General features: G+C 40.0%; 1 protein-coding gene across 2 annotated transcripts in view; it reads left to right on the plus strand.

The window, feature by feature from the left end:
• Positions 1-505: 505 nt before the first annotated feature.
• SLAIN1 (SLAIN motif family member 1) overlaps positions 506-27,771 on the plus strand; it is a 51,238-nt gene continuing 23,972 nt past the window's right edge. For both annotated transcript variants that reach the window (XM_063392273.1, XM_063392274.1), the window contains exons 1-2: positions 506-1,085; positions 4,151-4,290. In XM_063392273.1, the coding sequence (XP_063248343.1) occupies positions 649-1,085; positions 4,151-4,290 (577 nt within the window). In that variant the 5' untranslated portion in view covers positions 506-648. The remainder of the gene's footprint in view (positions 1,086-4,150; positions 4,291-27,771) is intronic.

Raw genomic sequence — 27,771 nt, forward strand, 5'->3', positions numbered from 1 at the left:
ATGATCGGTTCATCCTTTGCTTCACCACCAACGCAACTTCAAAAGCGCGTCGCTTTCCTCGCTTTGCGCCAAAACTCCCAGAATCAGCATGTTTTAAACCTACAAACGGCGGCTTTTGGCTGAATTAGCTCCTTTCAAGCCCAACAAAGCCTCTATTTGTGATTCCCATTCCCCTCACACTCTCGATCTGCATAATTACAAGGCTGACACCACCAGGCTCTAATTACGCGGCTCACGAGAGGCGCGGCGCCCTGGGCCGGATCCAGCCTGCGGGCGGGGCGGGGCGAGCCGCGGTGGGTGCAGCGGGGGAAGGCACTTTTCTTTAGACACCCGGGGCTCCGCTCCGAGGTGGCCCCTGCCGCCCTTGCCCGGGGCTGGATGGCGGGGGCGCCGGGCGGCTCTTTGTTCCTGCCGAGTGCGTGTGCGCGGCGCTGGGGCTGCCGGAGTGGGAGGGGATCCCGCCCTCGCCGCCGTTAACGGGAGGCGCAGGGGCGGCGGAGCGGGGCCGGGCGGGCGGCACAGCGGCGCAGGGCCGGAGCCCGGCGCTGCGAGCGGCGCTCCCCGGCGCTCCCGCCTCCCCCGGTAGCCGGGCGCTGCCCTCCGGCGGCGCGGCGGAGCAGGTGCCGGCGGCGGCAGCGGGCCGGCAGGATGGAGGCTGCCTTGCTGAAGCCGGCGATGATGGCGGAGGTGAAGGGGAGCGGCGCCGGCTCTGCCGTCAGCGCCGAGCTGGAGGTGAAGAAGCTGCAGGAGCTGGTGCGGAAGCTGGAGAAGCAGAACGAGCAGCTCCGGAGCCGCGCCGCCGCCGCCGCGGTGACCAGCGGCCCGCCCAGCCCGCACCTGCTGCTGGCCCCGCCGCCGGCCCCGGGCGGGCTGCGCCCCGCCAGCCCCCCCGCCGGCTCTCCGTGCGTGCCCAGCCCGGTGCCCACCCTGCTGTGCCCGCCGGAGCCCCTCGCCTACTTCAAGCCCTCGTCAGGGCCGCCGGCCGCTGGCGGCGGGCAGGAAGGCGGCGGGGCGGCAGCCACGGTGCTGGACGAGGTGGCGGTGCTGGAGCTGGAGGACGGCTGCGGAGAGGACGAGGATACATGGTACATGCGGCTCGGCCCTGCCCTGCTCCCCGCCCGGCCCGGCTGTGTCTCCCGGCTCTGATTAGCATTAGCCCCCAAATCCACTTGATCTCCCTGCTTAGACTGAAATCTGCTTTATTTTTTCTCCCCTTTTTTTCCCCCCCTCTCCATCCCACGTCCAAACCGTGCGTCCCTTGCTGAGGGAAGGGCCCCGAATACGGGGCTCAGGTCGGGGCTTCACCGCCCGGGGCGTCGCGCCCTCCGTGGGGAGCAGAGCTCGTTTTCCACCCCGAGGAACAGCGTTCAGATCTCAGCCTAGTTTCAGCCTCGTGTTTACATAAGGAATTAAAAATAGCGGAATTTCGTTCTGGGAAAGCCTTGATCTGAGCAGCGCTGCGTCCTCATCCTAAATTCTCTGCCGAATTGTCTCCCATCTTCAGGGATTTGGGAGGGCTTTTGTCTTTTAGGCGTTCATGTAAATTGTGTATCTTACGCGCCCACGCATCTGCAGAAGGCACGGCAGGGTGCTAGTAAATGGAATAAATCGGAAATGAATAGCTAATGAATAAAGCAAAAACTAAAATAGGCCTGGACGAATGGTCACACTCCCTTAAAAACAAACAGAAGGGGTGGTTGCAAGGTAGAGGTACAAGTAGATCACTAAAGCTGGTGCCTCAAAACCTGTTACAGTAACGTGGGCGAACATGGTAGGGACAGTGCTGGAAAACTGTCTTGGCTGCGTAATCATGTGCAGTATTACTGATCCTCAATTGTTTCGAGTGTCAATAGCAATAGATAGATTACCTTTATTTAAATAACGGTTTGAGAGTATCTGTGTCAGATTCCATGTAGCTTTCTTTTTTATGTGGTTAGTTTTTGAATTAAGCTGATGTCAGATAAGAATAAAATGCAGTATAAAGAAGCTGTGTTCAAACATCCTTAATTTTGGTAGAAGATAAAGTGTTCAAAAATTAATGTCAGAAATGTTTCTGGTTGTTATATGTGCTTCATGGTACACAATACTGTGTTTCTGAAAATGGCTTTTGAAAATCAAGTACAAATTGCGTGGAAATTTTTGTCAGCGTTGCTTCATTGTGCATGTGGTTGGTCTGTGCAGGGCTGGTTTGGTCTTGTCAGTCCAGACTTAAATTTTACATTGGTTCTGACTCCTAGCTGTCCTAGCATTAAGGAATATCAAATTTGTTTGATAATGTCTCGTTGAACATAATGCTTTCCTTGTTTACATTTCAGGGTGGTAGTCCGTCAGAGTTGTGTTATGTGCCGTAGGGAAATTTCCAATTTGATTTCCTCCCTGGGAGCAATCCTAGATATAGGCACCAGAATTTACCTTTGTGTCACACATGTGTGTGTCCAGAGGCAGAATTTCATGACAGAGATTTGTTAATAAATTTATTCCAGTAAGAGTGAGTTGTTTTAGCTGTTGAACGTTTTTTAGTTCAAGGATAAATCTCAGACATTGTCCGTGAAAGGTCAGGCGTGTGATGCCAGTTGCTTGGGGCTTTTTTGTAATCTCAGTCTTTAAAGCAAACTGCTGTCTGGAAAGCCAAAGCCTTCAGTGCATGTCCTAGTTGTTGATCAGTAATTTTATGCCTTAAATACCTTTGGTTTTTTGTGTTTTGATTTTTTTTGTTTTGTTTTGTTGTTGTTTTCAGTTTCAACTGCGGTTGCAAAAAACACCAAATCAACCAACCCTGTGGAACTGCAGACAAGTCAAAACTACTTTGTAATATTCAGCTTTTTACAGGAAGGTCTGATCATCAGTCAGGTGTTTAGCTTTTGAAGCGCTTCTGCAGGTTAACAGGAAACCTGAAAGCTTTCCTTTGCTTTTTGATTTTCTCAGTATCATTTTTAAAACGTGTGGTCAGGCACTGCAGGAAGTCTGGGGAAATGAGTCCTCTCCTCAGAGCAATTCAGTAGTTGATCTCTGCTGGGATTGCCAAGAGGGAGAGATAGCAATCGCAGTGAGGATATTTATTCCTTGTGAACTGGGCAGACAGTGCTGATTGACTTCAAAGGCAGAAAACTGCACAGAGCAGACACTCGAGAAGGGATGCTCTGGTGAGACTTGAGTAGCTCTTGAGCCAAAACTGTGAAAGTGAAAGGCTGCTGCTACCTGTTAGTGACCCCCTGAGGGGCAAAATCCTATTTAATTTTTGCTCTTCCACTCTCCCTTTGTACAGGCCAGATCCCAGTACAGTCTGTTGAGTGTTTTTCTGGTGCCTTGACAGTGTGCGTGTGGGTAGCCCTAGCCCCATGTCTCGGAGGTGGTCAGGCCAGGGAGCTGGGAGTCAGTGTGGTCCAGCAGACAAGAACAGTGTGCTTCCTGGAAGATTTGCACTCTCCCAGGTGAATCTGCTGTGCCTGCTAATCTGCCAGGGCAGCAGCTGCAACCCAGATCTCAGCCTCAAGAATTCTCCCATGAAATCTGCTTTAAAACCTGGTTTCCTAAGGTGCAACTGATCTGTTGCCAGTTCTTGTCTGAGAATAATGCACATACACTAGCTTTTTTTTTTTTCTTTTTGTTTTTTTCTTTTCTGCTGGTGTTGAATTTTGAAAATATGTTTTCGGTGTTTCTCATCAAATATTTTTTAATCATTACAAATATGACTTGAACAACATCTGGTTCATCTGGGTGAAGATAAAATCACATACTGAAATTATCTAAATCTCCAGTAAATATAAGTATAGGGAAAAGCAAAATCACCTTTGGTGTGTGTACAGCACCTAATATAACACCTAATATATTTGAACTTTGGGCAGTGCTGAAATTCAGACAATGGTAATGATTACATGGAAGATTTTAATATGAAATCTGCTTGAACTTTGTTTAGACATGCCAGACCTGTAGAGTTGATATTTTGCCACCTGTTTTTTAAGGACGGAAGAAAGAAAACTACTGTAAACTCTTCTACTTCAGGATATATTTCCTTTCATTAGATACCCTCTTGCAGGGCTTTGGATGTGATCTGATAGGAATCATTAGTAATCTGATAGGATAGTGAGCTACAAAAGCAAACTTTGTAGTATTGCATATCTTGCTGATACTTCTGTGTGTTTTGGTTAAGGTTGTACGTCCTGCCTACCAAGACTCACACTCCTCGAGAGAAATCACTGAGTCCTCTGCAGTGGTGCAGACGTGTTCTGGATCATCCAACTCCTGAGATAGAAGCTGCAAAACGTTCCCTATGCTTTAGATTGGAGCAAGGTAATCTTATTTTGTTAATTTTGTTGTTAGTAGGTTGGCATTTTTGTTCTGGTGTTTCACTCCTCTTTGGTGAGTGAATTACCTTTTTCACAATTTAGTAGGCTTTACATATGGCACACATGCAGTTTCTTCATATGTGTGCAAGTCTTCCTTCATTACATAAATGCTGACAAATGTTTGATTTTTTTTTGTTTGTTTCTGATCAGGCAGTTTTAAAAGTATTTGCCTCCTTTGTTACCCTTTTTTTCTCCTGCACAACTTGTTGTTCTAACTTGTCAGTTTTCATCCATGGCTTAAAATAGAGGACCTCCTGGCAAGGAAATATCGATGCTAACTTTACTATTGGTATATCTGTTGAGGTTTGAAAAAGGGTGCTTTTCATTTCTTATGAAGTCAAAATTATAAATCTATAAATCTTTAAAGGCATTGTCAACATCTAATGTAGTGTCAGAACTTTGCTAAGTATAGCACACACCAAGAAGAGCTGTAACTTGACTTCAGTGCTGTTTTTTTGGCCTCTCAGTAATCTCAGGTACTGGAATCCATCTGATGGCTGATTAATGCTGGTGAACTTTTAGAGTTCTCTTTATGCTCTGACTTCTGTTTTAAATAAATACCAGACAGCACTTTTCTTACTTTCTTACCATCTGAGGTCTCATTAAGATTGTATTAAGTGTTGTTGAAGAAAGCAGTTAGGGAAGGTTATTAAGGTTTATAACTCACTAGGAAAGAAGAAGAAAATGAACAATACAGGAACATGACAGAAGAAGGAATAAAGCTAATGACAATGTGAACATATGGCTGTATAAGTTAGCTACAGCCATCATTAAGAGATATTGAGCATGTCCCTGTATGCTTTGGAGGATATGGGTAGCTGTGGATAAGTCTTATCCAAAATCAGGCTTTTAACTGAATTGGGCTCTGAAGGTATCCACCTCTTTGCACTGACTGTAAAAGATGCTACAGTGATTATTGGTCTAGAAATATTTAGTTGAGCTTATTTGCTTCAAGTTGTGGGCCAAGCTGTAGTTCTGTATCCCATCCAGTTTTCAGGTGGACTTTGGCTTGTTAATTTGGTACTTGAGTTCAGGTGTCTGTAGGGTGAGCTGAGTATCATGTTTAACTATCAATGGAAGTTCTGTGTGTAGAGTCAGGGGAATCAGGAGAGAGCTCCTCAGGTGACAAGGTTTAGGTGTTGACTGTAGAATGAATTTAGTAGCTCTCTCGAGTCCAGTGACAGTAATGGGTGCTTGGCACTCAACCCCATGTACTCACCTGAAGGTACATCTGTGTGGAGTTGGGCATCCAACAGTGGAGTGCAGTCTGGTGTAGAAGCTCTGGTTAGATTGCCCCACACAGGTAACCAGTGCTCTTTGAGATGGCCTGTTACCCTGGTTATCTGTTCAGGACAGATGCAGACCTTCCAAAGGTCCTGTGCTTTTACTGTCCTTTAATGATACCTTGGCCATCCCAAGGGCCTCTCAGGTGGGCAGGCACATCAGTGTATGGACAATGGAGTCAAGCCTGTAATGGCAGTGTAGAAACAAGCAAGAGGACTGCATGACCTATTTTTGCCCTTAAAAGGATTTATTTAAATTTAATAGGCAATAAAGGTTTCAAATTAAAATCACTCTATGGTCATCAGTTCAGTCTCTCTCTCTCTGTAGAAGTCGCAACAAATGACACCGAGTTATGTTGACAATGAGTTGCTCTGATCCATATGTTCTGCTGATGGTGATTGGCTCATGAGTTTCCTGAGCTCTGTAAAAAGTTTCTGAGAAATTACATGCCATAAATAAAACCTATTATGGGAGCAGATTGTTCAGGGAGGGAATAGATTTGTGTTTATACTGCGGCAATTCTTTGGTAAAATTGCTTTAATTAATAATTCAGTTAAGACTTGATTAACACTTGTATTTCTAAGTATTTTCTTTTAGCACCTGTACCTTTTAAGTAATACATGATAAGCAAATATCATTCTTCTTAGTCTTAAATTTTTAGAAGTTGGTTTCACCATATTTTTTTATTCCTTAGTTTTTCAACCAGATGTGAGACTTCCTTAAGAATCTAATAATTTGGTTTTTGAAATACAGTAAACTTTCTGTAACCTGACTTTCATGTTTTTTGTTTTGCAGTGCAAATCAGTAATATATGTGTATAGATACATACACGTAATCTATCCAGATTTTGTGACTCACTAAATATGGCATTCTTCTTTTCTGCTACTAAAGTTTCAAACTTTGTGCTTGTAAATTGAATGGTATTTTCCCATTTTAGCCATATGCCTTGCAAGGGCGTTTTCAAGGTATTTTAAAATCTAGTTGTGCTTCTTCTGCTTGGCTCTGAATCAATGATTAACATTGAGCTACTTGAGAACTACTAAATGAGTAGTCAGAAAATATTTCTCGTGTACCACAGAGTAATTTCTGAAATGGCTTATCAGTAGAATTCACTTAGTGCATGGTGCATTAGCCAAAAATTAAACCAGTTTGGTTGTTACAGCTCTTTAGACATCCAGAGTGCACATGGAAATAAAAAGCAGTAAAAATTGATTTTTGGCTGCAAAGTCAGCATATCTGAGTAAGTTCATGCAGAGAGCCAAACGTTCATGCATGTGGGCAAAAAAAAAAAAAAAAAAAAAAAAGCCAGTCTTATTTTTGAGCTGTAACTAATTTCTGTTCTCTTACTAAGATTTTTAATCCTGCCCTCATTTATTCCTGCTCATGTGACTTTTTTTCTTATTACATTACATCCTCATTTTCATAAAAGTTTTTATTTGTTTTTTGAGATATGCCAGCATTAGGATATCTCATAACAAGGCTGAAACTCTTGTGAGAGACTTCTGCCAATGCAGTCTAAGGCAGTGAAATAGTCCCAGCAGCTACATGGTCTTTCAGGCCAGAAAATCACGTGCAGGGTGGTATTTTCTTTTCACTTGGCTGTGCTCACCAGCCTGTTTCTTTTCTAGTGAAAGTGACTGTTTTGAGTATTTCATGGTGGAAGTTAAGAATTCATCTTGGCATAAATCCTTAAGGTTTATTATAAGCACAGGAGTGATCTCCAGCAGGTGGTTCTTCTGTGAACCACTGTGAGAACCTGGACAAGCTTCTCAACATTCCTTTGGTCTACCACTAAGTAGGTAAAGCTTTTATAGTGTTTATAATGAACTAGGCTTATTACAAACCCTGTTTCTGTGGATTAAGCATGCAGGCTTTAAGGAGGATGAAAGTTAAATGTAACCTCCTATGATACGCTCTTTGCTTGGAATCGTTCCTGTTTTCCATGAACAATTACAGTGTTGAGGTAATGTTTGTTGTTTGTTTCTGTTGTTTTATCTGTGTGGGCTGGACTGGATCACATCTTTCTTCTTACTCTTCGGCAGTTATCTTTTGTTTGAAACCTTTCTGGTTTGTTATGCTTACAACAGTTCTCTATATATTGTAGTGTCAATTATCTCACTGTTTGGATTTTCATCTTGCTGTCTATTTTATTTTTTAGGTTAAGTGAATAGGGCCACCTAACAGTGTTAATGGTGTGGTAGAGTCTCTTCTGTGTTTTCTTGGCAGTAGTTGAAGATGTTGGGACATGCATTAAGTTCAGTGAGATGTGACATGTGAACTTCCTAGCTGATGCAGGTGGCTATAACCCCTCTGAAACTGATGAGATGGTGGTGACTGACACCCTGGCTGAAGATACTTTGCCTAACTTGACTTCTGCAAAAAGCTCTGAAGCAGGCGGGTGGATAAAGTGAGGACTTAAGAGGCTTAGCAAGGAGTCGGTCTGTAGGAGCTCAGCTTTTATGCAGGGCTTCAAAGTGTAACTCACCCAATTCAGCCTTCAGATAGGAAACTCCTCTTTATTGGGGAATATGAAATATTGTCTAGATTCAGAATTTGGCTTAGGTGAGTTCTTATTCAGCAATACCATTTCAGATGTTTAAGAACGGTAGGCAGCTGAAGTCTGTAGGTTTTGCGGTTAGCTGTAGTAGTTTATAGTTTAAAGAGGTAAACTCTGTTTTCTTTCCTAAGTTATTCCTGTGCTTTAGGATGGATGCTGTTATGTCACTTTTGGATGACAAGGTACGTTGTGAAGCAGATCCAGTGCAGTTTCTTTCCATTGCTTATGACTCCACAAAACAAAGATTCTCATTAGAGGAATTTTAGTTTTTGTTGTGCTGGATCCCATTGTTAAATATTAGTTACGGTTGATATCCAAACATACAATGTAGAATGTTATACGTAGAAGAGGAACTGGGAGGAGACCAAATAAAATGATGTATTTTGATAGTACTGTGTTCTTACTTGTTAAGAGAAAAAAAATCTGGTAGGTTACATCTGGTAGGGCCCCAGGCAGAAGATTTTACCTGGATGTGTAACTTGTGGCTTATGCAGGAAGAAGCAGTGTTCTTTCCCCTTGTCCTAACTCTATTCCACTTTCCACAGGTACATAGTGAAATCATTTATTATGAGTGTTTAAGATATGGAGTACACTTCAACTGTTAAAAACCACTGTAATAGGGAACTTTTATGCTGTAGTCTGTTAACACCAGAAGCAAGCAAACAACACTGTAAGTGAACAAAATTTTTTTATCTTGTATGCTTGAGCTGGATCCAGTGCTGAAACAAGGGCAAAGTGGATTTTTGTTGGTTTTTTTCCTAAAATAGGTTTATTAGATTTAAATTTATTTGCTGTCCATTGATGGATCAGATATGTATGTTTTGATACTCAGAACTGGATTAATATACATTAATCCAGTATATATATGTATATGTATATATACATATATATAAATGTATATATAAATATACATTTATATACATTTCATATAGCTTTCTTGCTCATATATAATGCAGGTTAGTTCTATGTAAAATACTTTTGAGGCAGGAAGTAGTAGTGTGCAGAGGGTCACAGATGCTTGTTGTTTCCATCATAAATAAAATGTCTAAAGCTTTAAAAGGAATGAAGAAAGTGGCATAAGAGATTTGCTTCCTTTTTGTATATGTTTCTGATAATAAGAAGTGATAAGCAACCGTAGCTCTTACCCACATCTTAGCACCTTTTGAGGAATGTGACCTCTTGGAGGTCAAGCTTTTTAGACATCTTCTGCTGCAGTACAAGCTTAGTGCTTGGAGTGCACCTATACATGCACAGCAGTTACTTCCCAATAGATTTCATTTATTTGAAGTAATTTGTTGTAATAGCTGCATAATTACAAGCACTTCTTAGAGGTTTTGCAAATGCTGATATCTCTGGATTTTCTAGCACAGCTGCTGAGGATTTGTGTATTTCAATTAGGAAAAACTCAGGTTTGATACTCGACTTGCATTTCAAACAGGCTATTTTTCTCTGTCACTGTAACATTGCCACTCTGCAAGTACACTTGAAGATAGAAGTGTTTGGTTTAAAACCCTTACAGCAATAAATGCCTAGAAGATCAGACACTTAACTTTTGATCAACTTCAGTGATACCTCTTGCCTTTTTACTACAGCTCTTCAATATGATTTCTACTTTTTATTAAGCTACAATATACATACTATTTAAGAGTTTGATCATATTTGGGGATTGATTGTTGTGCTGCTCAGTTATTTGCTTAGCACAGAGTTCTGGTTATCACTATACTTACAAGAGGAAGCCGAATTCTGAAATGCCTGTAAAGATAGAGAGATGGTGTTAGATCTTGCCTCAGTTGAGAAGACACCCATCCCATTTTAGAGTGTGTTTTTTTTAATCCATGCTGACTACTGAGCTGAGATTATCATCTCATCATGATGCTAGAAACACTGTTAAATTTCATGTGAGGATTTCAGAAGGCTTATTCTTATTTAAAATAACTTATACTCACATTGTAAATTCAATGCCTGTAAAGCAGTGTGTGTCTAAAAGCAATAGAAGTAGCATCAACATTGCTTTATGCTAAAAGTACAGGCACATTTAGTGTTACCTAGCAGAGTACTAATCCCTGGGTTGGCTTCTGAAGTGTGCAACTACTTTCCTGTACAGAAATTAAAAAGAAACCTAGGTTTTAATAATTGACTTGAGGGTCAACTATCCTCTGGAGATATTTTTTTCTATTGAAATGAAGAGCTTCTCAAAACTGGACTGTTCTGGATGCTGTCATTGCATTTTTGTTTCTGATAGTCTTACGTGTCTTCCTCACTGTTTGTTAGTCCCAAATTATTGTTACAGTTTTGTTTTTCATGTTGTCTTTCTTTCATGGTCTGTTTTTGATGTCTGCAGAAGAGAGTTGGGAATAACATTTCAGAATTCAGACAAGTGTGATAGAGGTAGCACTGCTTCTTTACTAAAAGGTTTATTTTTGTATTTTTGCTTCCAGGGAGCACTTCGATTCTTGTCTTCACAATATTACATCTTTTGGGAAGCTTTTGTTCACACTGGGATGTGTGTGTTTTTATGTGTTTTTATGCCATGACCCATAAGTATCTTTGATTGGTTATTTCTGGGATATAGTCTACAGTCCTGTAAATGTATCATGCAGTCTTTCTTCTTGCCAACTGCCCTTGCATTTTAATATATTAGAAAGAAGTTGATTACTTGCGCTTGCTTTCCTAAGTGTTCCACATTGAACATCTCTGTTCATGTTTCATGGAAATAAAACATTTACACCAATCATTTGCTTTTACCTAAGGGTTTATGCAACAGTCCTTGTAATAAAATAAAATCCTTTTTACTCTACCTGATAATGAAATGTAGTCAGTAAGCTCTAATCTGAATACTTGTGGGGCAGAGGCATTCACAGATTTGCGTGATCTTTTTTTTTTATGTTGCAAGACAGAAAGGGAGTTAGTACAAATGCTAGAGACCTAGGAGTTTATAAAAACAAAATTCCTGAGTGTTCTGGGTTTTTTCCCTTCATGAACTTTTTAAAAAATATTATTATCTTAATTTTACCTCTAGAATGGGATATTCTTGTGAAATTTTCAAGTACAGAAAATGTTTTCTTGGTGAATATTTACCCTTAGTGAGGTTACTAAGTTATTCAAAAAGTCTTTTGCGTGTGGATTTATCACAGTAATGGAATGCTTCACTGAAAGCTTCATGCTTAAAAGGTCTGAGGGGAAAACAGTACTAGAAGTATGCTTGTGGGACAAAAAATATTTTTGTGAGCAAAAGATAGTTGCGGCCTGTTTTTTTTGTTTTGAAAAAAGATTTGCAGCATTTAAAGATTACATTTTTGGTAAAGGAATTAATTCAGAAAGGATACTGCAACAAGTTCTTGAGTGTTTTATACTATGATGGGAGTATTTGGCTATGTGAGGTCATGGAAAGCTAATATGGGATAACAATTTTTAAAATAACATTGAGCATAGCATTTCTTTGTTTTATCTATTTTATGTATTTTTAAATCTATTCTGTTATGTTACCAAGACTGAAGAGATATTGGATGATGTTCACTGCTGAATTCGGACCACCATTACCACTTCTACAATGTAAAGTACGTCTTAACCAAGTCTGCGCAGCTGGCTGAGCTCAGGCTGATCCCACTTCATAACACCAGAGAAATCTGTATGAAAACAAAATTTTGGGAGAGCTTTTTGCTTGAAAATGGATGGCTGTTTGCTCAACTTGACCAACGCTGTGTACTGCTCTAATGCAGAGGGGGCCACTGCACTTGCAGTCTGACTTGGGACAAACAAATTTATCCTACTTTTGGAAAGAAAGTCAGCTTCTTTGCATTGTCTCTTCCCATTAGATAGTACCAGTGTTGATTTTGCTACCTGCCCTGTATTAATTCAGGATGAGGAGACTCATACTTGAAGTGCACAATTCTAAAGTGGTTACTCAGAGTTCGAGATGGATAACTTTGAAGATAGCCTCTGTAAAGGTTGATGAGTTGTGCCCTCTGCTGCATAGGAGGGATCAGTTGCTTTTTCTTAGTTTTGTAGTTGATGGAGGACAGATTGGTTTTGTTTCCTAAGGTAAGGATTTGTAACTAAATGTTACTCATGATTTCACTGAACCTTAGTCATTTGAGCTAGATAGCTGGGGGAAGCTGTCTGTCCACTGAGTCTGAAGAAGACAAAGGACAGTCCACCCAGCAGTTCTTAAGCAGTTGTGTGAACTGAGTCTGGAGATAGTAATTTCTCTCCGCTAATTAGAAAAAAACCCTTGGAGTACTTAGCATCAGAAGGATTTGGATGCAATATTACTTTGTTTTTAACAAGTTTTGAATACCCTCTGCATTTTGCAAGAGTAGCCCTAATGCCTTTCATTCGGAGATGGTTTCTCACTGTCTCCTTTTCCTTCAGTCATGGCACTTCTGACCTTGTTTGTAATCATTTATTTAGAAGCTAAGCTTATTTACTCCAAAATGAGGACAGAGGATGCTTGGGGATTTTTTTTTGTGTTTCCATGCCTAATAGCTATCTGTATCTTTCTATGAAAGACACAAAAGTTTTGTTCCACATTCTGATCACTGGTGAAATGGTGTAAATTCTATTGTTGTGTCAGCTAGTCTTAAGTTAGATACCTGGGATATTAATCTGTATCACAGAGGAATGTCTGTGTGGTTGAATCTTCCTTGGAAATAACATTTTGTGTCTCAATTTCCAGCTCCAGACATGGAACTGTTCCTCTTGTGTTTGACTGTAAGGACTTTGTTGTTGGGTCTCAGGTATTTATATGAATTCATAGAACACGTTATGTCCAGGTCCATGTTTGTTCCACCTAATTTTAGGTTTGTGTCTAGTAAGTACACAGTTTAAGGTTCAGTCACTTTGACTGTGATCCATTGATCTTAGTGAGCATGCCAAACATAATCTGGCACCCTTTTGCATCCTTGAAGGTATCTAGGTGGGCAGAAGGGTATGATACAGGATCTGCACAACAGGCTCACTGAACTGGACCAGCTGGAGCACCTAAAATGTCATTACATTCTGGTTTTAGATGATGGAATCATGCCCTTGCTGTTTTATCCTGAAGGATTGGTTTTGCTCCAGACTGGTGTTAAAATGAGGCTGTCTACAAGTAGGCCGTTTTGTGTAGGCCCAATGTATGCATTGTTTTGTCTTTTCTGTTCAGAATTGCTTTTTACATATAAGAAAATAAAATATGCACTTTATATTGATGCTGTCATTTCACAGAAAAACTATCAGCACACAAGAAAGTAAGTGCAAGATCACTCGTGGTATAAATATGCCACTGCAAGTTGACTAAGTAATATTAGCTGCTCATCATTTCATTTGAAATCACTTGAAAATCGTGTAAAGATTTGTGTCAGAAGTTAAAGTAAGCTCTTAGGGCTAGGGGTTCTAATTTATTTTGTGCTTAAGGAGTGGCTCATATAATTTAGTTCCAATTTCATTGGGCTCAAGGTCCTACCCCAGAACAGACTTAAAAAAAGAGTAGGATTGAATAGTAGGTCTTTAGAATTTGTGTCTGACTGGTACCATGTATTTTTTAATTCTTGCTTTGTTTTATTTTAGAGTTAGTTGGCAGTTGATATATTTGTAACTTTTGTCTTCAGGCAACTTTTTCTTCATAAATTGTTTGAAGTCTGTTGTGAGTGCAGGGCAGGGTTTTGCAGCCTGCTGTTACGTGGTTGATAGCAACTGAGTCATCTGTTGTGTTTTTGCCTTCAGGTACACAGGACTTGGCTTAGCATCCTAACATCCTAATGTCCTTTCTTCCTAAAAGTCCACCACATCCTTCAATGAGCTCTGTGAAATGCCGGCAAATGTTCTCCATGTTCTTTGTTCCTCCTTCCTAACGCATAGGAAAGGCAGGAATAGAGTGATTTGCAGGCCAGCATGCAACAGGGCAGGGTGGAGTGGCAGAATCTTGGCTTCAGCCTGTTCTTCCATGGTGTCATTAGTTTTCTTTTTTGTCATTTCTGCTTCATGTATTGCAGTTGTATAGCCAATGTTCAGACTGCCTCATGCTTGTTTCTTAATGTCTATTAAAACATTAGGTGTGAAATACTTCACTATACTCACAAATGGATCTTTATCTATAAATAAAAAAAATCTCAATTTGTAAATAAGCACATATGTTCTTGTTGTGTTGGACATGGTCCAAAAATATTTTACCTGTTTTTGGTTTATGTGGATGCTGATAAATAATTATTTGGAAGAAGTAAAATGTTTCTTTATAGAGAAGCTAGAAGAAACAGCTCAGACTGCATTGTCCAAGCCTGTTATGGCTTATTGTGGACATGACAGGTTCTGGTGATGGAAACACTTAAAAGATGCTGCAAAGTACCTTTTATCCTTAAGAATAAGATGGGATGGAAGGATGCTGCAGCAGAGTAGTAGTTGTACTGGTGGTGCTTCTGCAATTCCTGTGCTTTTGACTCCTGTCTGTGTGCCATTCTCATGCTCTCGCTGTTGTACTGTGCTCTTGGGTAATGTTGTACTCCTCTTTCCTCCTGTGGCGCTTGTTACTGAGGAGCAAAGAATGCCTCTTTGTTAAATGCCTGTACAGTTCTTGCTGCAGTGTACATCTGGAAGGTACTTGCAAGGCAGAGTTTACTTAAGGAGTCTCCCTTGAGATACCTGAAATCACCCCAGGGAAACTTAAATGGAGGAATGTGCTCTGAGGTAGTGTCAGGAGACAATGGTCTTTCTGAAGTGGATCTGAAGAGGCTGGTCTGCTTAGCTTAAAGATTGTTGCAGAAGCTCTAATCCCCATGACAGTAGTGATGATGGTATCTATATCAAACATGTCTGTCACTTACCCATTTTCCTAGTAGCATTTTTTTGGTTAGTGCTGCTTAATTTGACTGAAGGTTGGTGTTGAACCTTAATTCTGTGTGAGGATACATATTCTGAATATGTTATTCTATTTGGCAGTCAGTTAAACCTCTGTTAGAACTTATCTTAATCATAAACTCTCATGATTTTTTTTCCCTTGTGGTGTTCTAAAAGTATGAAAAATCTATTTCACAGGAGCTTTTATTTTTCAAGTGTTTTGTGTATTTTCTCTGCTTTTGATAATAGTGTTAACAGTTTCTCATAATAATCACAGAACTGTGACACCTGCTATATTTATCCAAAAGCCACAGGGTTCCTGTAGGGTAAGTGCTGCTTTTGACCTCTATTTGAGCCTTTTTTGAGCCTAAAAAGATTTAGCTTTTTCAGTCTGCCCCAATGTAGGCAGCAGATAGATTTGAACAAAGAAGAGGGGGTGTGGCATCTTGGAATGGTATTTGGAGTCAGAAACTGTAAATTGAGCTCTCTGGTAAGACAGCTCCTGCCAAAAGTAACCTGTGAGTACAGATGGCAAGTTGGTGCGGTTTTAGGGGGAGCTGTAGTGTTTTGTGGGGGTGTTGCTGGGATGCAGAGGAATTTCAGGATTAAACAGTAATGACAGGAAAAGTGCAGTTTAGGGTTGATACTGGACTAATTGGACTAGTTTTATCTTTTCTGTATTTTTATCTGTCATAAATAATCAAGAGAGTTATATGCTAATAGACACATGTATTTAAATTCTACCTGGCATATAATAAAGATCCTATACTGTTAGGAGAGGAATGAGAAATTGTCATTCTGTGAGTCTGTTTTTAACAGAATGGATCCTTCACCCTTTATGCTTCTCTGTTATGCTAATGGTAATGCAACAAAGGCAAAAAGAATTATGTAAGCTACCAGAAAATTCAAATTTAGGCAATGTAATTATATATTTCTAACTGTATTTTTCCTCCAGCAATTTGTTCAGAGCAAAAATACACCTTTGATTCAAATTCTGCCTAACATGTCTGATTAGCAGTAAAGCACATGTCCACTTAGGAGAAGTGTTGTACATCCTGTGTGGCATGTGGAGATAAAGGTTTCTTTTATTAACTAGAGTTCCTGTCTCTTAACAGTCCACTAAGGAGTTCATAATAGCAATTTTTATACTAGTGCAATGTATAGACTAAATGATTAGTACATTTTCAACGTGAGAGTACCTTGAGCTCTGATCTGCAAGGGGAGTTAACTAATATCTGTTCTTTAAATCACACAGAGAAGTCTTGCTCCTCATCCTAGAGGAACCCCCTGAGCATGCACTTACAGAGTGAAAGGCCAAGGGCACCCTTGATTTTTGTTTATTTTGTCAATAGCAGCTGAACTCTTCTTGAAATATATTCAATGTTTTTTAAAAATAAAATTGTCTGTACTGTGAGTGAATGTTTGTCTTGATGATTACATAGTCATGATTTGAATTGAGTTTTTCTGCAATGGTACTGTTACTACTACCTTCTCCTATCACTTATTCAACTTCAAGACCAAAGGTGCAGAAGGGAAATCTGTCCAGTCTGGAATTGCTGTGATTGCAATGACTGGGCATGTAACAATACAAAAAAATGGAAATCACAAAGCAGCTGTTACTTTCTAAGGATGAAGAACATTTCTAAAAGAATGGAAAAAGGATGAATTGCTATCAGTAGGGTTTTAAATCTGCTGTTGGCTGATTGAAGTGGGGATGTCTAATATACAGTTTTAAGAGAGTGGGAGATGTATTTTTGCACCAAAAAAAGTCTGATTAGGTTAACTGGTTTTGAAAACAGGCCTCCTTTCCAGGCTAAAGTTAAGAAAATACCCTAAGACTCATAATTGTTTTTTGCTATATAGAAAGTAGCTTGCTGATGAGATAAAAGCTTCTCATGTTCTTTTTAGCCTTGAAGGGTACAGAGCTTATTCAGGCACACAGAAGAGACCTCACACCTTCTTGTACAAAGTGTACGTACCTAACATAAGACCCTAAGAGTTGATCCTGTCAATGCACACAGCCTGTCTACACTCTGCAGAGCATGCCAAACAGCCTAGCTCCAATATATCCACACAGCACCATGCTGCATGGATAATATTCACTGATATAGCTGTCACTGGGATCCAACGTGAATGAATGTCATGATACCTCTCATATTTCAGCTTTCAGGTTTCTAGTTACCTTATCTGTAACTATATCTCTCTGTGTGTTAAACACTGTTAAACATGCTAGAAGTGCTTTCAGGATAAGGTTCACAGTACATTATTTAAGCCATCTTAAACTTCAGGCTTGCAATCAGTGACTAGTTGAAAAATAGCAACATCTTTGGAGCATGAGGTCTGTCTTCCTTCAGTGACAGAGAGTAGCATCATTGGTTAGGTAGGACTGAAGGTCACATTTGAATATTGTACACTAGTTGAGCTGAATACAGATCACAGTTTCTTAAAGATGGAGGATATGCTGTGTTTTGCCAAATATTCTGTTTCTCCTCTGTGATGGAAATTCGGGTTGGCTTCCATACTGTAACTGTCATAAGAATTTTTAATCAAGCAAAAATAATTTTCAGCTTTTACTTACCCTGTGGTATATTAAAATTAAATCTGTTGAAAACAGGCCTTCTACAACTTTAGGACTGACCTGAGAGAAGAATCAAGTGTCTCCAGTTCCGTGGTACAAAGGAAGGTAGCTAAATAAATAACATTTAAAAAATCTTTTATAATTATGTCTAACATACTCTAGATAGAAGTAGTAGAAAACTTGAAATAGTACAAATATAGTAAGGAAAAGACCATGTTGATCCAAAGTCTATTGAAGTCACTGGAAGTCTCTCATTTACCTGGGGTTGGTATTTTGCCTACTAATTGTATGCTTTTGGAGATGAGTGTCAAATTACTTTGAGAGGAGTCTTCTGCTTCATATTTGAGGTTAAAAATGTGATGAAATTCCAATTGTATTGCTTCCCACATGACCGGAAAAAAATAAGCAATTTTATGCTCTAGATTTGGCTGGCAGTGATCAGTACAAATTATTTTAAACTCTGGAGTTTGATGCTCTATATTTAGAGATTTTGCTTCAGGGGGACTTTGCAAAACTTGCCTAGATACTATGGGGTTCTTCTGACTCATAACAAAGCTACATATGGTATTCTTGCCATTTGTACAAATGTTGGGAAGGTCAGGTCTGTGCTGAATGTGTGAATGCAGAATAGTTTCATTCATCAAGAATGTAAAAAGATATAAATCCATGGCCTGCTTTGGCCAAAGTCCCTGGTACATATGTTTGTTCTGGGAAGCTTTCCTTGTATTGAAATAGCCTGTCTCATTCAAGGCAATGCTTTTAGAATGTTTTATAAAGAACAACTTTGCTCAGTGGTGTGAGAGTCATTTACAGATGTAAACATTACAGATGTTATTCTACTGTATTGGCAAAGCAGTAGAATAACCTTCACCAACAGGCTTACTTGGTTTTCATATTAAGGAATCCAAAGAATTGAGTGGGTGTGTGTAGAGACTGGTTAGGGAAAGCAAGTGTCTTTTAGCTTCAAGACAGATGCTCAAGAAAAGCAGCGTTGTCATAAGAAGTAAGTAGTTCTTCAGTGAATAAGCTGACAGAGAACTATCAAAAATGAATTTACCAGCTTTTACTGGAACTGAAAAAAATTGTCACTACAGCCACCATTACATGTACAAGGGTGTATGAAGCCCTCTGAATAGGGGACATGAAACTGCTTCTCTTTCCTCTTGGATGGTGAGGCAAACTCCTCATACAAGGATAACTTCAAGGGATAGAGCTGTCTGGCTAGGGAAGAGGAGGACCTCTGATAATGAAGTGACCTCACCAGTGTCTGTACCAGATGGACTGGAAGCTTAAGAGCCTGCTTCTGAATAATACATAAACATGTCCAAACAAGCAGCAGGCCAGATTTCTCTCTGTCAGCTTCACCACTAGCTAAGTTTTAGGGTGATGAAGGGCTTATTTAAGTGCACAGATTTATGATCATGGGCCTGTATTAGAAGTGGCTCCCACTCCAACATACATTATTAATTTTATATATGATACTAGGTTTCTCTCTTCATTGATCCAGAATCTTGGCTATCGAGGGTTGTGAGTTAAAAGGCTCAGCCTGCCCCAGGGGATGTCCCCAGAGAGGGCTGTACAGTTACAGCTCTCCTGTTACCTTCTGTCAAGTGGTTTGCAGTCTTGCAAAATAACAGCTCTGGTAATCATTTTCCATCTCAAAGTGAAAGGAATTTCTGTGGTGCTTTAGTTGTTGTTGTTGTTTTTGTTTTGTTTTTAAATATCTTGATCAGGGCCTGACTTTAGACTTTATTCTTTCTTTACACCAGTCACTGAAAATCAGTGACAAATCCTACAAACAACATGATTTCTGATGAGGTGTCCAAAATTGTGCTTCTTTCCTGCTCCATGAGGATATGTAATCAGTCCAGTTACAGTTGAAGGCACTTCTCTGGGAGATGATGACAGTATGGCAGTTTAGAGCCAGAGACAACAGATATACCTTACATGGTCACAATTTTGGGTAATGGCCATGACCCACGGAACTGTGGTGGTGATAAATCTGGCACAGTGGCTATCAAACTACCGGTCACCAGTATTTTAGTGTGTGAGCTGCATCCTGGGCAGGCATCTCTGCTGAGGATGCTGCGAGTTTTGAATTATGGTAGCTGTGGAGGTGATGCCCACAGTCACGTACTCCTTGCTGCTGCATGTCTGCAGACATTACCTTGACTGTTTCAGCTCTAGAAAGTGTATGTCATACTAGTCTGCAAGGCAAATCTCCACTGGATTTAAAGGGGGAACCGTATGGCAGACAAAGGTTGCTAGTGCTCTGCAAGCAAGTAGGCAGTGATGTCCTGAGACCAAGACACACTGTCTCTCAGACCTGGGAGATGCTACAGACCTGACCAGCATTTAAAGAAAAAGACAAAAAGACCTTACTCTGTTCAAAATGTACCTGTTTTTATTATTTGTGGAGTACTGTGGCAGACAGAACACTTTGTTCTGATTGGTTGCAGAATACTCTTTCCAGAGTACTCTTGTGGGATTTTGCTGTATTAAACTGCCACTGAAATACAAACAAAACAGATACCAAAGGTAACAAATTCAAGAGGGAAAACCGGGTTGGGGTGAGTTTGACAGTGTTTATGCAATGGATATGAGAGTCTGGATTTTGCTTATGATGATGTTATGGTAAGTATGTGTGTGTATAATCAATGATAGACCTGTGTTTTTTTTAGAGGAAAGTACAAACTCTTTCACAAATTGTGCTAGCAAAAATGATTCCCCTTTGGATTAACAGGCAGTGAGTAAAATGTGATTTACTATCACAATCACTATCAAATTGTGGTTTTATCACAACTCTCCAACAATGTTGAAGTGGTATGACTTCTGCCACAGGTCTGCTTAAATCTTGGTGCCATAGGCTGCAATAGAAATGTCTATGAGGACACCCTTTCCATATTAGAGGAGTAGAGCCACAACTCCTAAAAAAGTGTGGTGTGGAGTTTTTGGCAAGGTTATTTGAACAGATTAGTTATCCCCACCAGACTGGGTGCAGCTGGCTGCTTGTGAAGGTATGCTGACTGTGGAAGAGACTTTAGTTTCTCACCACAGTCCTGTCTTCCGCTGTATGATGCACTCGCCTCCTCAGAGCTTCTTCAGAGCTCTTAATTTATGCCTACAGGAATTGCTGCCCCTTCAGATCTACTAGCTGAGATTATTGGATTATAACTTTCCTGCCTGTTTCAGTCAGTGTCTGCTGGGTGAACCATACCAGAGACCTGGGAGTTTATAGCCGGAACCAGTGGAGGCAGGAGGTCTATCCAGCTGGCCCAGCAAGAGTTGGAGGAAGATGTTTCAGTGGCCTTACATGCACTGTCTGCACATCCTGGTGGTAGATCTTTACCCACTGAGTGACAACATGAGGTGCTTACCATTTTGTTCCTGTTTTTGTTGCTAATTGTTAAAATACAATGAAAATGCTATTGCTTTACTCTGTGCTGTGTGAGTACATGACTGGTGTCAGACATGGAGTTCACCTTACACTGTCCTTACACTCATTTTGGAGGCTGTTCTCTCAGGAAACAAGTGTTTCTTTTGGAGGCAGTGTTACTTCATCAGTCTCACCTTCCTGCTGCTGTTCTCCATTTCTCCATCTCTCCCTGAAATGTGATGATACAAATGAGCTTCATCTTCCTGGTAAAGGGCATTGAGAAATTCTTCCTTGTTTAAAAAGTTATTTAACATAGAGGTCCTCTTCCAACTGGAGCTGCTGCTGAGAAAGTTGTTAGGTGACTTGAGCTAAATACAAACTAGTTTCATGCGGATGTATGCAAGCATTACAGTGCTCCAGTGCTGTACGAGTTGTCTTTTGCAGTTGCTTAGAAAAAGTGAAAACTGAATGCAGTCTTTGAACTCTGTTTTGAAGCTCTGTTTATTGTTCTCTGTGATGAATGCTGTCAGAGTTCTGTTTGAGTATATACAGAGATCTGTATTGGAGCCAGTCACGCTGGGCTGCCATTGTAGGCAGAGCAGTCAAAGGGGCACAGCTCATGTCCTTTGCAAGCAGAGGTGAGGTGAGTCATGCCCTGATCTTCCTCTTAGAAATAAATAGTGTCCTGAGGTAACTAGGTCAGCCATCAATGTCTATACCTAAGAGCATCTTCATTGTGTCTGAGACGTAGGATAACACCTTTAAGATTGCACCATAAATAGATACTGGAAGAGAGAGAATATGGGGAAGCAGCATATATGCCTGCCCTGACATCATCCCAGCTGTATAGCCAGTTCAGTGACTGACAGAACCAGATATGAACTCTGAATTCAATGTGATTTATTAACCTTTGGTGGATTCTTCTTCTGTGAGTTTGTGTAGTCTTCCCATGTTAATTTTTGTGTTCACAGTGCCCTTTGGTAAGAATCCTTACCAAAATCCTGTTGTTGAAAGCTCTTAATGCCTTGTTTGAAGACTTCTAAAATTAAGTGGGCTAAACACTCTTCTTAATGAATGAGATACTAAGAGTTTGGTAGAAGAATCTGGGGCTATATATTTTGTTCCAGGTTACCCTATGTAGTGGTACACAAGAATGAGTCTTCTGCTCAGAAAGGTCTGTCTTACTTCAAACTAGCTGAAATGTGAGCTGCTCATGCATGCTCATGGGTTCTGGTCACTCCACCAAATAGAATGAAAATGCATCAGACTGGCTTTTTTATATAAAAACTGGAAGCTGGGGAGGGAACAGAGATTTGGGCCCTAGGTCACGCCTAAGGCTTAATATTTCAGCATAGTATTTGGCCAAATTCTCAAAAGAGGGAAGTTGGAAAGCCAAGTTTGGCTGCTAGCTCTAACCAGAAAATTTGCTTTTGGGTGTGTGAATGCAGGTAGAGTTGTGCACTCAGGAGGAAAATGGATGCTGAGACATTTGCATTTTTCACAAAGCCCCTCTGCTAGTCTGTTTACATAGCTGTACAGTGAAAGGTTTGCCTTAAAAAACTGAGCCAAGTTAAAAAACCCCAACAAAACAAGAAAAAACCCACAATCCTACCCTCCAAAGCACATGGCTATAGTGTAGTATCCTTTTTTGGGATTTATAGGAAGTAACTTATACCTTGCAATTCCATTTCCTTTCTAGTCTTTTGAATTCTTTGATGCCATAAAATCATTTTTGTGACAAAATTGGGTCAGAATGGTGGTTGGAGTTTCCATGCTCTTCAGTATGCTGCAGCTGGACAGTGCTGTGGTTGTGTGTTCAGCATTCAGTGTGTACAAAACCAATTTTCAGGTCAGCTTTCACTGGAATACATCAAACTAGAGTAGTTGAACATTTACCTTTGAAACTTCCCTGCTCACACTGATAGGTTGATAGGTCATCATTAGGTTACAGCTAGAAAGGAACTGCTGCAATTCAGACAGGCTTTCTGATTCCACCTTTAAAAGAGGTCTGTGCTATTTTTTCTGTTGCAGCTCTTGAGATATATGCTGTAGCTCTATATATCAAGCAGTTTTATACCAATACACACCAACTGAACTGCTTTCTCATTCTGTTCTAATACTTGATCTTTTTAATATAATTTTTCAAAAGAGGGTGTGCTTCTTGTGAATGAACAGGCAACAAACTTTTCAGGTACTCCCAGTTTTCTCATATTTTTAAAACAGAAGTTTTCACATGCTCATAAAGTTGCTTTTCAGTTTTCCTAGTCTTAGAGGAAAGTGGACACTATTAATTTTCTCAGTTCCTCTTAATGTATCACTGTTTGTCCATGTGGTGCATTGCCCCTGGCTAGACACCAGGTGCCCACCAAAACTGTTATTGTTCCCATCCTCAGCTGCACAGGAGAGAGAGAATTTAATAAAAGGATTGTGGATCAAGATGAGGGCAGGGAGAGATCAGTCACCAGTTGCGATCACGGGCAAAGTAGAGTCGACTTGGGGAAAGTTTATTTTATTACCAATCAAATCAGAGTACAGTAATGAGAAACAAAGCACAATCTTAAAACACCTTCTCCCCACCCTTCAATTCTTCTGCCTCTTGAAAGGAGTCTCTTTGTGCAGTCTATACTTGGAAAGTTTCTATTCTCATTGCACTTAGGGATGAGGGGGTGCTCTCCCTCTCGTGATGGAGAAACCAATGGGCAGAAATGACAAACAAGCCTCAAGCATTTTGTGAGCTCTGTGTGACAGGGCAGGGAAATAATTTTGGGCAATAACAGTTTCAGTGTGACTGCAAATGTGCATTAAGCATATGAGGTGTGACTGTGCCTGATGGCAAACTTTCTGCCACTACTAGGATGGCTGGCTGAGCTACAGCTGTGGTTAGGAAATCAAACTGGAATAAGCTGATGGGATGACCAAAACTGGTGGCTGTGGGGGATTGGAACTAGGAATGTGCTATGTGAAAAGTCAAGAAGTTTGCTATGTAACATTGAACAAGATGGGAAAATTGACATGCCCCAAACTAACTTCTGGATTTATAGGTACTGTTCACTGCTCTTCACTCAGAGTTATTAGAACTGAAATTAGTGCTCACCTAAGCCCACATTTTACAGTTGTCTAAATGATAAACTCATAAATTTTTCAAAAAAGTGATTTTTTAGGACTTAAAATTGCAAAGAAAAGCTTTGAAGCACTGTTTTGATAAACTGTGAAAGGTGTTACAGTCCTTCCAAGCACAGAAGCTGAATGCCTTACCCTGTGAAACAGACCAAAGGATTGTACGTATTTCCAAGGTCTGTGTGTTCAGGAGCTACTGAAGTACTTGAAATACAGATTCTGCTTCTTTGAAAGCTTGGCTGTCTGAAGTTCTCTTACTGGATAGGGCAAACAGTGTTGGTTCCTGGTAAGCATCCGGCACCCGTCTTCTACCATGTATTGAATGCTTCAAGTTCTTACAGTAACTCAGGGTTTCCAAGCAACTCCTGTAAATCTCTATAGGCTGCTGAGTAGTGGGAGCCCATGTTTCTCGCTTCTTGAGCCAGTGTTCCAACAACAGCACTAACCAATGAGTAATGGGGAATATCTTCATGTTTTCCTGTCAGTCTTTTCAGGCATGTTAGACACATAGCAATTCTCAGATGTATATCTGACTGCAAGAGTAGTTTTCAAATTCTTTTTAAAATTCTTTTCTTTTCAATTTCTTTTCAAATAGCTTTTTTTAGAGGGACCAAAAGTGAAGGTTAAATACCTATCTTTGGGAGGGAGATATTAGTTATGCCTCACTGAGGTGATGCCTCTTAGCTGGCATAGGCATTCTTATCTATGGTAAAGAGGGGGTTTTGAATTCCCTTCTAGTACTCCCAGTTTTCTCCTGTGATCAGCTGAATGCTTCTGTTTTCCACGTAGGTCTCTGTATTTTACTGCCATAAGAGATACTTTTCTTTTAAGTGTGATTACTGTACAATGACACATATGCAGAATACACCAGGGAAGTGGTTTGGGTTTTCTGCTCTAAAGAAATTGTGCTGGCAGGAAATTATTTGTGGTACTGTGGATTGACAGTGTTGTAAATGCTCCTCCAAGAGGATTTTGTTCAGGCTATGTAATTAGAACCCATATCCAAATATCTGCGTGTATGCAATAGAATTTGTTTTAAGCTTGAGCTTAAAAAGTTTTTTTGACTTTGCTTGGAGGCATGTATAGAAGTTAAGCTAGTTGAGTGGATAAACAAGCCAGATAATGCCTCATGTAATTTAGCATGTTTAGTCAGTAGTACAACTCTGGTATATATTACTTTATTGTTTTCTGTCTTTATAGCAAAAAGCATTGTTTGTGTTGCTTAGAGTAAAAGTAAGTTCTTGTTCTGGCAGACTGAGCTCACTGAGTTTCATAATGGAGTTAGGAAAATGGGAAGATGTTTAAAATGTGCATGCCCTTGGTTTAGTTTCTTGGAAAGCCTTATAGCCTTAGCTAAAACAGCCACAGAATCACAGAATGGGTCAAGCTGGAAGGGACCGCGATGGGTCATCTGGTCCAACCTCTGTGCTCAGGTAGGGTCATCCTATGACACATTGCACAAGGCTGTGTCCATATGGCTTTCAAGTATCTCCAGTGAGGGAGACTCCACAACCTCTCTGGGCAGCCTGTTCCAGTGCTTGGTCACCCACATATCACATATGTTTAGGTGTGTCAGAGGAGCTGTACTTGAACTGTCCCTGTTCACACCAATGTAACCCCTTGTAACTAAAACAACATAAGGAGGAGCTCTACCCACTATTACCTTGTGTTCCAGCTTATGAACATTCCATTAATTTAAATAGCGAATTTCATCTTCCCTTTCAAAAATATGCTTCTGTATATGTTTAGGATTTTTTTTTACCTTATGTAGCTTAAATGAGGAATTAGTTTTAGGAAGAGAATTGCTTTAAAGATGGTACAGAATCCTGTGGTTTTGAAGGGTGTGTGGTTCTGTTTGAGCTCTGCAGTTCTGTGGATGTTTACTTGTTCAGACTTTCATGTGAAATTTTGCAACAGTTGTTATTAAATACTGGTTATTCACAGCAGTCATTATGGTGAATATTTTTATTTTTAATTAGTTGCTCATATTTTCCTATGAGTTACTATTTTATCTGGTTTAGCAGTTTGATATCTCCAGGGATGTTGTAAAAATACAGTTAATTAATTTTTAAACCTTCAGTTCTGTTAGTAAATATTCTAAACATATGAGCAGTCTCACTTGTTGCTGATTTGTTTTTTAAAGGAAAGGTTTTGATTGTTTACTTAAGTGGTCAGTTTGAAAATCCTTTTTTCTAGCATTAGAAAATTAGAAACTGTGTAACACAGTGCATTGTCAGCAGTCTAGTTACTAAGAATTTATCAAAACTAAGGAAATCATACCCAAAAAGTTGGACACTTCTAAGAACTGTAGATGACTGGGACAATTTAGGCTTATTACATTACAATATTCGTTCCACAACTTTGGTGCTTCAAGAAATCAAATTGAAAGCATTTACCTCTTTGATGTCAGTAAATGGAATGGAATTTTTGACTTCTTTTCTCTTGATTGTTGTTTTAGATGCCCTGCTTTCCTCTTCATGGCTGAATCCCTTTCTTCATTGCATCTTCAGTATAAGTTACTCAGAGAAGGATTATCTGTGTTTCTATTCAACTGCAAAGATTAGAAACTTTGTTTTTAAAGGGTACCTGATCATCTTACTTCATTTGCCAGGTAGCTGGCATTGAGATTTCAAGAAGAAGCTACAAATAATGTAAAATTCAGAGCTGAGCAACTGGAATTTTAAACTTAAAATAAAGGTCTTAACAACAATGTCTGATCCATGCATAGCAGAGTGGTGCTTACCATGCTAACCAGGACAGTCTTACATTCAGTTTGGAGCAAAATAGCTGTTTTAAAATGACTGTCCGTTGCACAGTTTTGGGATTTTACAAATTTTACATGTATTTGCATATTTGCCTAATATGTCTGTAGCACTCCTTTCCTACATACCTTTTTATGGTTTTGGCATTAGCACAAGACTTCAATAAGTCTAATTTTGCTGTCTTTGTTAGTATGGTAAAGTGCTCAATATGTATGTTCGTATTTCCTTTTGAAACCTAATGAAAGCTCTTTTCTATATTTGATCCTAAACAATGGATTTACTCATGTGCCTAAAAAGTATCCATCATATCTTGATGCTTAAACTAAAACTTTTATTTTAGGCACAGCAGCAGAAGTTTGTAGAATTGGGAATGTTTTACATTGGTATCAGTAGAGATTTAGTATATATAGAAGTTAGTGTAGATAGAGCTTCTTGGCCTCATCCATCCATCTTTCCCTGAGAACACATGCTGTTTGAAAGAGGAGTTTGAAATCTGGTTGGCCATAAATACTAATTATATTCTTGGTGTGGGTTCTTGCTTTCAGAGTCGTGATAACTGTTGCCTTGTGCTTGGTGGGCCAGCTCACAGTGGTTATTGTAGAGGGTAATGAATGATGTTTATTTATGCTGTGTGCCCAACCACATCTGGGGCTGAGAACATGCTAGCAGCTAATTGGCCTGGCAAATGATCAGGCTGCTACAAAGCAGTCACTTGTGCTAGGCAGGAAAATGAAATCTCAAGGAGCTGTCATCCCTTGCTCTTATTAATGGTTCCTGTTGGAAATGACAGACATCAGCTGTGGATGTGATACTGAGATCCACTCTTATTGTATGGATTTCTTTCAGTGAATGCCTCAGATCAATTTGCTGTTATTAATACCTTGTGAATTAACCTCATCCCTGGGGACTCATGTTAATTGCTAATTTGTAGACTTATGTTC

The sequence above is a fragment of the Prinia subflava genome, chromosome 3 (genome assembly GCF_021018805.1).
Source record: "Prinia subflava isolate CZ2003 ecotype Zambia chromosome 3, Cam_Psub_1.2, whole genome shotgun sequence".
NCBI lineage: Eukaryota > Metazoa > Chordata > Aves > Passeriformes > Cisticolidae > Prinia > Prinia subflava.